General features: G+C 35.0%; 1 protein-coding gene across 1 annotated transcript in view; it reads left to right on the top strand.

The window, feature by feature from the left end:
* LOC113235621 (transducin beta-like protein 2) overlaps positions 1 to 12794 on the top strand; it is an 82820-nt gene that overhangs the window by 58095 nt on the left and 11931 nt on the right. The window contains exon 4 of the mRNA XM_026471396.1: positions 3091 to 3463. Within this exon, the coding sequence (XP_026327181.1) occupies positions 3091 to 3463 (373 nt within the window). The remainder of the gene's footprint in view (positions 1 to 3090; positions 3464 to 12794) is intronic.

Genomic DNA, 12794 nt, shown 5'->3' with positions numbered 1-12794 from the left:
GACCTCGTATTTTCGCAAAAGAATGTAAATTCCATAATAATAAACCATTGTTGTCTGCGATGCATAGTGTTCGTAGAGAGCTAGAAACTACGTAAATATATTATTTTACTTGTATAGTGCTCACGTTTTGTACGTAACTTTGTCATTGTAAAGTGATGGCACGATCACAAGATTTCGCTGATTCCTGTGGCAAGCGAGCCGACTCAATGCTGTATTATTCCCATCATTATCATTATAGAAAACGGCTATGAGTGAACTCGTTTTCTGAAGCAGTATTTCGAAAAAACCAACGTCAACATCGTACGTAGATAATTACGTTCGCTGTGGTATTTCCCTGCTAGCAGCATTTATTTAGTCGCTTAACTCATTTCTATATACAATCCCTTATCAGAACTTGTTTCATTTGACCATATCACAGTGCCGTCATTTAATTTTCATTAAATTGATTGACATCAGGGGCTTGGGTAGAAATCATAAAAGTGAACAAAAGCTATAATATGAAGTTTACAATAAAAGGCACTTGTGACAGTTTTAAGGATTTTGTTAGACGGTACTCTAAAATCTGGGAATATTTCAAACAACAAGACTCTTCAGGGTCATTCTCGTAACTTAGATTTTTCGATTAAGACTCGACGACAAATTATAAAAAGAGAAGTTACTAAGATATGTATTTTTTTACGATATTTCAGTTTCGACGTTATTAAAAACAGAAGTTATTAAATTACTCTCCTACAGCATATGAATTCCAGTTTCGTTATGTAAAATCAATTGATTCTGTAGTTGATTGTACTTCTCCTTATTTAGCATGTGTTTTGATGATAGTGTGTTTCCTGACCTCATGAATAAAAGCAAACTTATTTCTTTTTAAATTTGATAAATAATTTATTTCTACTTGGGGTCGCTCAACAACTTATGCAGGTACAGATTTGATGAACCGTATTTGATACACAGAAACACTTGCAAATGATAAGTGGACATTACGGCTCATCTCTGCAGTGTATACGATTACAAAAATATTAAAAGTTTTTATATTATTAGTATTGTATACATACGTCTTTTTCCTTTATGGTAAATGCCGCTAAAATTAATAGAATCTTTAGAAAAAAAAATATTGTCAGATCTAAATCATGTATTTTCATTTTTTCAGTTGTCACAACTGATTGACTAGTCAATCATGCTACCTGTTAAGGGTCTGAAACGTTGGTTTGTTGGAAACTAATAAATATTCGATTTAGATCCGAAAAAATATTTTCACTTCCAATGCGTAGTAATACGAAAGCATGAGATCTCTTAGAATCTTACTGCAAAATGATACCTCCAATGAACATTACGCCAACTGTATTTTTTGCCATCTTCTGTTATTTTTGTAAACAGCCATATACAATTTAAAAAATTATAAATAAAAAAAACGAGATTTGCACACACAGGTTCAAAAATTAAGTTGGCGTAGTGTTCATTGGAGGTATCGAAAACGATGCTATAGCAATTTACAAATTGAACTCCAGATTGTCTTTGAGAGATAAGTTGAAATAAATTAATATTCTCACACCTGGGTCACATACTTTTACGGTAATATCGAGTTCTTAGGTTTTCGCGATTATTGCACATAGGAAATGAAAGTATTTTTCGGATTTAAATCGCGTATATTTGTTTTTTCAAACAAACCAACATTTCAAGTCCTTTACGGGTCCCATGGTCACGGTTGACACGATAATATTATTATTTCTATAGTGTGATCTCACGCTTAGCTTTTGCAAGTTGCTTCTAATTATCTTTAAATAAATATTGTTAATGATATACATATATTAACAAATATATATATATATATATATATATACGAAGAGAAATCCCCTTGAGTTTCTTACTCAGTCTTCTCAAATCTGCTTTTCGCCAATTGCACGATTTCAAGTGTAATTTGTTTACTTACGAAATAAAGATATTTAGAATTTCTTAACTATTGAGTCATAATATTTATCTTCTTTTTATTTATATATGTTATTTATATATTATCTTCTTAACTAATAATTAAGAAATTTTATTTAAAAAAACCTTAATAAATCATATTCGCTGATTTTATTGTTATTTTATTAAAAACATGACATTTAAATTTTTTGTTGTATATCAGAATGTTTCACCACCACCATGATATTCAATTATTTTTTGTGGAATTACTCCACTAGTTTGTTAGAATTATTAATACAAAGATGATATTTGTTTATATTAATTTATCAAGACTAACGTTTTATACGTACGCACAATCTGGCTAATAAGCTAAGTTTACCGTGTGCCTTGCGTCATTTAGGTCACGAACTCGAGTTGGAGTCCCAAGAACGTTTATTACATTAAAATCACAATTTTTAAAAATATCGCCAACAAAACTGTATCTGAATGCAAGCAGACTATCAAAGACCTTCTACAGCACAATGGCACTCAGTATCGATAGGTAGTTGTGTGTGTGTTGTGTACCTGCATGTACCAGTACATAGAGTGCCGGAGGAGCGTCACACGCGCAGCCTTCGAAAAAAATATTTTTAGCCACAGGAAGGTTCACCGATCGTTTTCCTTGTGTCGAGGCATAGTTTATCATGAAGCGTGCTATCCGGCGGGAATTATGATTATAGAAATGTTGAACAGTGACAATAGTTTCGCTATCTGTACTAGACAATACAGACACTATCTTTTACCTAGGCAAAAGATTTTATGTACGTAGTATGACTCAAGAGCATCCAGGTCATATTTACACGTGTTCTATCTATTGATCGTCAAGGTCTATGAAGCACGTAAAATAAATAAGAGAAGTTATCAGTTGTGGTAGCGTAATGGTTTGCTTTACCGCCTCTCAAGCAGAGGCCGTGGGTTTGAATCCGGGCTTGCACCTCGGAAAGCCACGAAAACATCGTGACGAAACCTGCACGTCGAAGGTTCACAAATCGCATTGGGCCAGCATGGCGGACTATAACCTAAACCCTCGCTTGGGAGGAGACCTGTGTCCTACAGTGGAACGTATACACGGGTTGATGATGAAGATCAGTCTCTCATTAATCTTTTTCAAATAGTTTTCAAAAATCAACCAGTATTTTTTATTAACAGGTCCACCGAGAAGACGTCATTGGGTTTGGCATATCAACCAACGGGAAATTCATGATGTCCTGTTCATCCAAGACAGATATGGTTATATGGGACCTCAAAGGGCAGCAGCTAACCAGGCTTGATACGTATTTAATGACCACACATACAGCCAAGATATCGCCTTGTGGTAGATTTGTTGTAGCTACAGGGTTCTCGCCCGATGTTAAAATAATGGAAGTGTGCTTTACGAAAAATGGGGAGTTCAAGCAAGTCACAAAGGCATTCGAACTTACCGGCCATTCGTCGGGTGTGTATGACGTGGCATTCGACGTAGACACGTCACACATCGCCACCATATCCAAGGACGGCACGTGGAGACTATATCACACAAAGAGTGAGTATTTACCTACATTAAGTTATTATTTATTAGTTAATGCGTAATTGTTTCCTCGTTTAAAGCTAAATTACGCGATGTAGACGTTAGTAACCTCGAGTTTTTTATGTAATCATTCATATTTTGCTACATTTTTTCACGAATCTATGTGTGGGGGCGGATTGTGAGAAAAAACGCCTGGTTGTAAATTGAGCTTCTTGTTCTTGGTTTTGCTTGGATCGCGGAGAGATTTGGAACGCCTTCGGAGTCTTGTGCAGTCAATTTTGGAATGTCGTTCCGCTCCCAACGCTCCGCTTTTTATATCATCGCTGGCCCGCCGTGCCGCTCGCATTCTATTCAAGTGTGCGAGCGGGACGGCACCAATGCAGGAGCGGGACGGGAGAACCCTACAGACTCCAAGCAAAACCCCTCTCTCCCTCTCGTTTATTTACCAAACCTTAAACTAAATTAACAATACCAAATTATAATAATATATCACAATAATAAATTTACAATATTAAAAATCACATGGGCGCGAACACGTTTTCGTCCTGAACACTATGCTATATTGGTCCTTAGTAAGTACTAATTTATTGCAGTACAGTATTTGCGTTGGTGTTGCGTGCGTTCTAAAATTTTAAACGTCAATATACCTGACGACATAGCGATGCGCCTTATTCAAGGTTGTTTAATCAAAATTCACAGGTCGTGACACTAATCAATGTTCGAATAGTGTCATCAACTTATCAGGGATGTGGCACCAATAAGGACTAATCATAATAATGTGCTAGACAACAACACCAATTTCTTGGAATCATACTAGGGACTTCCCTGTACATGCATAAACGCACGCCCTAGGCCCACAGGGTAGGCAGGGACAACGGAAAGCCACTTTACTCTATCCTGACACAATTCTCGAACCTCACATACATCAACTACTCTTTTCATACAACTTCTTTTATTCTTGTCACTTCGGATCCCAGGGTTTTTGAGGACATTACTGATCTGGTCAATGTAACATTCGCATCATAAATCTGTTTGGTAATTGTTCTTACATCCATTCGCTCTACATGCCCAAACCACCTCAACATTCCTTTCTCTATTCTAGTCACTACATCCTCTTGCAAGGCACATCTTGCACGTATTATTGTATTCTTCAACCTATCACTCAACTTTATTCCACAAAGAAGGATGGCGAAAGCTCACCTAAAATAAACGAAGAGCCGTTCATGGACTTTGCCAGTATAATATTACGTTTTAGTTTATACCTAGTTGTTAACATATTTTTGTACATTTTTAGAAGTCGGGAATAAAGAAATTGTAAAACAATGTATTTTAGAATAGATGCAAGAACACAACGCCATTAATTCAGTTCGACCATAGATTAGGTAACATTCTTGTAAGTAAGTTTCATTTTAAGCATGAATGAATGTTTACCTGCCTAAACTATTGGTTATTTTATCGTACACCCATAAGACATTAAAGCTATAAAATACATAATAAAATAATTAATGAAACATTAATGATATAAAGTAAAAAATAAAACACAATGTGACAAAAATGTTTAGACAATATTTAAATGAGAGATAATGAAGTTGGCAAGGGAACGTTTTGACAAGAGGCGTCTTGCCAATATCAATGTCACTTTGAGATTGAGAACAATGTGACCATTTGTGGCAGATTTCTGCCATTTGGGCAGTTTCATTTTTATTCATTTTCATTGCGGCAGAACATGTTAACGTTATATTAAATGTGGCAGAGTTTGGAAGATTTAGGAATATTCAGCAAATAATTCTAACGCACGTCGTCAAAAATACTGGGTCACAAAATACACGGGATGTCGTCATCCTTCTTTCCACAAAGATGTCATGTCCATTGCATTAATTCTACTTTCATGCTTCTTCTGCCATACCCAACTCTAACTACCAAACGTCAGTGTAGTAACCAGCAAAACATTGTGTATGGACATGTGTGCTTTTCTTTCTGCGAAAGGGCAACGATATCCGAGGCATTACCCAGAAACCCAGATCCAATTTAGATTTTTTTTTTTTCAAATTGAAATAAGTATGTAAGTCAAATTACAAGAAATACAAATTGAAATTATATGCTTATATATGTAATAATACAGACAAATAATGATACAGAGTGCTTATCATCATGATTTAAAAAAAATATTAATTTATATTCGAACCCATAAATTCGTTGATTTTATAAAAAGCGTGATTTTCAAAGTAACGTTTTGGTTTTTGCTTGAATGCAACAATTTTCAAGTCAGATATACAAAGTGGTAGGTAGTTTATTGTACTATTTTTATAGCTTTTTTTATTTGTTACTAGTTTATGTTTATTTCTAGTGTTATGAAAGTTCGTTTTTCAAATTACCCAGGAAGTCCTCATTTAACGCCCACATTGCTAAAGTTAGGCTACAAAAGTCGTCATAATTGACGCTGTCACGTTAGAACACGTATTTTTTTATGATATTTAGTCGTTGGCCGCTGATGACCTTGACTTTGCTACCAGACAAAAATAAATTTACTGTCAAACTCATAGACGAATCACAGACTTTTTAGTAGCAATAGAGCTCCTTGTGAAAGACTTAATTACGTGTAAACCACTAGCACAGGTAGTTTGAGCTCCTGTCTTCCAATCTTCCATACTTACAACTACTATACTTACTTATGACGTGTACGTGATGGGAGAAAATAACTTATTATTATATACTAAATTTTTTATGGTGCACAGTGTTTTATAAACCCCAATTTTTTGACATTTTTTCAAGATATCTGTAGTTTGAACTAATACAAATGGAAGAGTCGAACTCCGATGTGACAAATATTTAATAGTTTCAGAGAAAACAAAATTAAAAACGACGTAGTTTTTGCACAGATAAACAAAAAGAAAATCATAATTTATTACATTTAAAAATTATTAGCCAACCGATTAGTCGTTCGATAAAACCATAAATAAATAACACACATTTAAAGTAATCAGCAACGACTTAGGTTTATTCGTTACAAAGTTATTTGATTGAATTTTTTTTTTTTTCGTTATTTTTTTTACTTCCATTCCATGGATTATTGCGTTGGCATTGATTTTTATTTTTTAGGGATGGCACTTTCAACATCCGGTTATTTTATTTAAATCTCAAAAAAAAAACTCTCAACATTTAAAATATTTTTATTCAGAACTAACTACGGGTAATCTATTGTTTTGCACAGGTTTGCAATGAAAAAGTTTAAATTTTATCAGTGATATCTGTAGTATTTTTTGTGCTGGTTACGGGAAAAAACCCCTAATGTGTGAATCACACATTAAGTTTACACTGTTAAAGCTTTTCTGACAGACGTTAAAAATAATTGTTTCAGATAGGAAATGAAACTATTTTTCCGGATTTAAATCGCGTATATTCGTTTTTTTTCAAACAAAACGACGTTTTGGGCCCTGTACAGGTCCCGTGGTCACGGTTGACGGTTGATGAGCTCGGAAAAGGACCCGAAACGTCGGTTTGTTTGAAAAAACAAATATACGCGATTTAAATCCGGAAAAATAGTTCCATTTCCTATGTGTAACAATCGCGAAAACCTAAGAACTCGATAATAATTGTTTTATTAATTAAGTGACAAGACGAACAAGTCGTACGCCTGATGGTAAGCTATAAGCCTGTCTATAACAGTTGCAGTGTCCTCAGAGCTTTATATCGCAAAGATCTGAGGAGCACTACCACTACGCCCGTTACCTTGACACTTAAGTTGAGAAGTCCCATGTACCTGTAATTTCACTAGCACCCTTACCCTTCGAAACCGGAACGCAATAATGCACACATTACAGCTTGGCGGCAGAAGTAGATAAGACAAGAAATTGGACGAACTCTTTCACAAGTAGCTCTACTGCTATCGACAAATACGATTTGAAACGACTGCCTCGTACATTACGTCTATCTCAAAACACATGAACGTTCATAATCTCAAATGATGTTTAAAGAATTCAACAAACGATATTGGTTGAGGCCAAGGTGCTCATTGTTGCGACATAATTAACCCTGGTGCTGTAAATAAAACAAATGGGCATTACTAATTGATTTATACTTGCGTATGTACTACACAATACGGCAGAAAAACACGCCGTATATAGTTCCACGGAGGTCATACAAGTTTTTGCGTATATTATTTTGTTTATTAATAAAAATATAAACGCCTTGTTTTCAAAGGGGATCTGCTAATAATCTCTGCGAAAACAAAAATGATAGCCAAGACAATGACCGGTTTATAGTATTTATGCTGGTATTACCGGTTTTTGGCGTAGTGTGGGACCCACGTCAATGAATATCCTATAGCATTTATCGGAAAACACGATTGCGCGACTTCTTAAGCAATATACGTTATTTAAATTGTATTTAGTGTCATGACTAAGTTCTTATTTATAATATCTACCGCGAGGTATACATTTTTCCGAAATAATAATTCCACGCTTAACGAATGTGAATTGCAATCTAGTAGCAGTAGAGCTCCTTGTGAAAGAATTTGTCCAGGGAAGTACTGCCATCTTACCTATTTCTGCTGCCAAGCAGGTGCTGGTGAAATCACAGGCACATGGGACTTGTCAACTTATGTTTCAGATCTATGTGATTTAAAGCTCGGAGTGTACTGTAAATGCTATGGACAGGCGAGTCGCTTGCCATCAGGCGCATGACCTGTTCGTCCGATAACTTAGTTATTATAAAATTAAAAAAATTGCCTTCTAAAAACACATTTTTTTAAGTAATGATTATTGACCCCGGTAGGTAGACGCTAAAGTTCTTTGTATAATGGAAAGTTTCCGGGTTCTATTCCCGGATAAACCAATTTAGGAAACGAACTTTTCGTAATTGGCTCTGGTCATGGTTGTTCTGGGTAGAACCCACGGATGTCATTACTTTGGTATCTGCGGAACTACGGAATTCCCTGTACCATAGTACATCGAATTCCGTAATTGAAGACCAGTTAATTGGCATGATTGTCATTTCTGTCTACAAGATACGCAAAGAATACTTCTGTTCCTCTAGTTTTTATAAAAACTCTTATAGCCTGAGATATTCAGTTCAACATGCTATGTACTGTTCATTATATACCCTTTCTATTTACAAAATGATAAGCAAAAGTTTTATCGAGTTATCTCTTGTTTCTAAACTTCGCTTGTACTGTTAGGCTGTGTGTTCATTGTGAACCGATAAGATAATATGCACGTGAGTTTAAAGCGCATCTTACAAAAACTATTTTTTTTCTTTAAATGATCAATCTCACTTGTTCGTAAGGAACGATGTGGTCGAGGATGGAGCTTGTTTTCTTACAACCTATTCACTCTTCTCCTGAAAATACCTAAGTACGTAAATTTGATATGCAACATTATGTTATTATAGAATGCTGGACATGAAATGTATTTTTATATAGCAAACTGTCACTATCTCTTGCACTTGTTTATTGAATAGTTGTGTGTTAAGCGATAAAAAATATTATTTAGCAAGGTGCAAATATCAAGTTTTTAAACTCTAAAAGGTTTACCCCTGCTATTTACGTGCAGAATTCCCTTATTTATTTGTTATTGAAAAACTGAAAATGAAAAGTTTGAAAATCAGCTAAATAAAAAATATCACATAACTAATAAAAAAGTTTTGTATCTTAATTAATAGGAACCGAATAAACCATACTAAAATTTTTATCAAAATTAAGATGCATATCTGGGGGTCAGGAAGAAAAGGCCAGTCTACCTAATTTGTCATAAAACTCTATCTCAACAATTTTTAGATGTACAATAAGCTCGAAAGACATTTAACTGACATCAATAATCTAAAAAAAAAATTATCATAAAAAGTCCTATTTGATGTTTATTAAGTTAAAAACTCTAACACCAAAGGATTTCACTTAGCAATGTATGGAGCGTGCCCTGATTATGTAGTTCAATTACAATAATTACTTTATAGCTAACACAAAAACGCGTAACTAAGCATAATAAATAATTGTGCCCTTTAGTTTTATTAAAATTGTAAATCAACTATTCTACCTTCGATATGAGGTCCCAGGAAAAAGGAATCTGGTACAAGACCATGCAGAGTGAGTCTCGTGTTCCATGATTTGACCATGTTAAATTAAGCAGGGGTCCGGACACGGACACTGTAGGTCCCAATATCTCGAAGGTTACCGAAATGCAAATAAGGATATTAGAAGTCACATATACCATGAAAGTTTCTGTATAAAATATTATGTCTTGTGTATATATATTTAACATAAACTACTTAATATCAAAAATATATTTTAACTATTCTTGTTATTAGAAAAACCTAATAAGGGATAGGGAAAGATTAGAAGCTTTTGAGATGTGGTGCTGGAGGAGAATGAACGGCATAACTTGAATAAAAAAGAAAACCAATGAGGAAGTATTGAGAATGGTAAACGAGAAAAGAACGATCCTGAATACTATAGAGTATAGACGCGGGACAATGATTGGACATTTGATACGACTCTACAACTTCTTTAGAACATTTTGGAGGGAAAGATTGAGGGGAAGAGGTCGACCAAGGCGCAGTTACATAGACCAAATAAAGGAAAAAGCCGGTGTCGTGTCGTATAACGAGGTCAAAGAGCTGGTTTATGATTGGAAGATGCTCTACCGACAAGAGTATAACTCTTAAGTTTGATGATGAGAAAATATCTAGACTCATTTATCTCCAAATTATAAATTGACTTCTTGTGCCTTTCTTCCGAGATTGACCTACCTCTGTTATTTACATATACAATTGTCTTATTTTTCATAATGCGAAACGTACGTTTAACTGTGGAGTGTATTAGAATGATGACGTGCGATATTTTACATTAATAATCAACGAAATAAAAAACATTCATTTTTTTATAAAATCAATTGACGGAACAAACAAGTCGTGCGCTTGATGGTAAGCTACACGTCTGTCCATAACAGTTGCAGTGCCATTCAAAGCTTTAAATTGCAAAGATCTTAGGGTCACCCTGATACATAAATTGACAAGTCCCATGTGCCTGTAATTTCACCAGCACCCTTACCCTTCAAAACCGGAACACGGAAACGGAAATAGATAAGGTGGAAATATTTCCCTGGACGAACTCTTGCACAAGGAGATCTACTGCTACTAAATAACAAAGTGGTCTTGTATCTTAATAGTAATATTTTGTAAACCCTTTTGTATAAGTAATTTCTAATAAATAATTTCAAAGGTATTGTCTACTACAACCAAACAAAGGCATGGTTTAATGAACGAATTATGCTCACTCGATATGTTTAAAGAAATGCCATAATTAAATTATTTCAATACTCTAACCTATAAGAACAATGCAGACTTCTCTTTTTAGGAAAGTAAGCGTTACGACAAATACGTTAATATTTGCATTGCGATTATTGCTGTCGAATTGCTATTTAGGTATATAGCAACATTTGCATACATGGGAGTATTAGAGTAAGATTGTAATGCAATACTATTTACAAGTTTCTTGACTTTTAGAATTAAAAGTGGAGCAACTAGTGATAATCGAGATCGAGAAATAGCATGTGTGATTTAGAGGTTGACCACCCGAAGTCTGTTATGCGGACCGTGCCAGTGTCCAAATCGTGCAACTTTTTTGTCGTGTACAAACCGTCACGCAGTCAAATTATCCACTTGATGAAAAGCGAGCGATTACCATCGCTTTGCGTACTTACAAATGTATGTATGTATGTAAACACTTTAATGTACAACACAACAAATTTTTGACAAGGAAATAAAACGTTATTGTACAAAAGCGAGCTTATTCCATAAAGGGATTTCTGCCAGCTAACCTTTGGATAGTTGAAAGGAAAGTTCTATGTCGGCAATAAAATCTATAAAAATTGTTATTCAATGTAATGCTACATAGTAAATAATTTCAAGAATAAATTTATTATATCCAATGTGCACAGGAATACATACTACTCGTATTAAGTAAATGATGACATACTAATACATATAAAAATATATAGTAAAATGAATAAGATGAGACTAAATAAATATGTGAAATTTAAACAAATATTTTATGAGCTCTAGCATGAGGAGTCTGAATAATTCCAAGATTTCAAAAGGGCACCCCTGAAAGCCCGAACCGAAGGTGACTGTCTGACCTGGACTGGAAGGAGGTTCCACATACGAGCAGCATTCACTTTTTGCGAAAAGGTGTTGCGGAGTGACAAGGAACTAATTAGTACCTCGACAGCGGTCAGCAAGAGCCTGACGGTATTGGAAACGATCACGAAGATAACTTGGAGTGAGATTGTTTACATAACGATCCATTTATTATTATTTATTAATTTATTACAAGCCTATACTGTACCATTGCTGGGCAAAGGACACCCCTCGCCTCTCTCCACACCTCTCTTTTCCTCGCCACTGAGGTCCAATCTTTTAAGTGCGCATCTAGCTCGCCTCTCCATCGACACTTTGGGGGATCCATTTTGTGGTGGCTTTCGCCCACGACTCGTCCGACGTGAGGCAGACTTGGCCTGCTTATAAATGAAAGTAATTATTGTATGAAGTTACACTACTTGTGTTCTTATACTGTGTTGATTGCACCAGTTATTTCGCCATAATAGTCGCAGAATACGATAAATGGTCCAAGAACAACATATCGAGAACGTGATTAAGAGCAGCTTAACGCGCAGCGTAGAAGACAAACCTTTTTGTGCTCCGTGCTGTCGTATCCTAATATTGGGTACATCCTATTACATATAATTGAGAAATTATTGTCACGTCCTACTGGGCCCAAAAACGTACTTAAAATTATTGTAAGACAAGCAAAACACAACCAATATTGAAAAATTATTTTATATATATTGTTTTTAAATAGTTCTTTTTTTCCAAATGATGACGTCTTTGTACCAGTTATGTAACCTTTTGAGATATTATTTAATAATGTAATTTGTATTTTAATAGTTTTACAAATATAGTGACGTTGTTGTGTCATAAAAAAATCTTATCTAAAAGTTTTCTTGCTTTTAAAAGCGGCACTCCAATACGCTGCGAACTAGGTATAGAACGGACGAGAATCAATAGGAAACAAGTTGAAACATGTTGCGCGTATAATTGGACGCGTACCTTTAAACACATATGTATATATCTACAATGGCAGTTTCTACACGTAAATGAGGGTATAACGGTGTCAATTCCGCATGTGAGTGTGAACTGCGTGTAACCACTCCATAGTTTAATTAAGCGCTTCTGTTTTAACCCGCGTTAGAAAGCTCAATTTATATTAGCTTAAACGTTTTCATAAGAATAACTCCTTCACTCAGACACACGTTAAAAAGGGTATTGTAAAGGGTCGTTTTCCTTTGGCCGTTTC

This window comes from Hyposmocoma kahamanoa, unplaced genomic scaffold (assembly GCF_003589595.1).
Source record: "Hyposmocoma kahamanoa isolate Upper Pololo Valley unplaced genomic scaffold, ASM358959v1 88, whole genome shotgun sequence".
NCBI lineage: Eukaryota > Metazoa > Arthropoda > Insecta > Lepidoptera > Cosmopterigidae > Hyposmocoma > Hyposmocoma kahamanoa.
The sequence above is the reverse complement of the archived record's forward strand: the minus strand, read 5'-3'. Positions and strand labels throughout refer to the sequence as shown.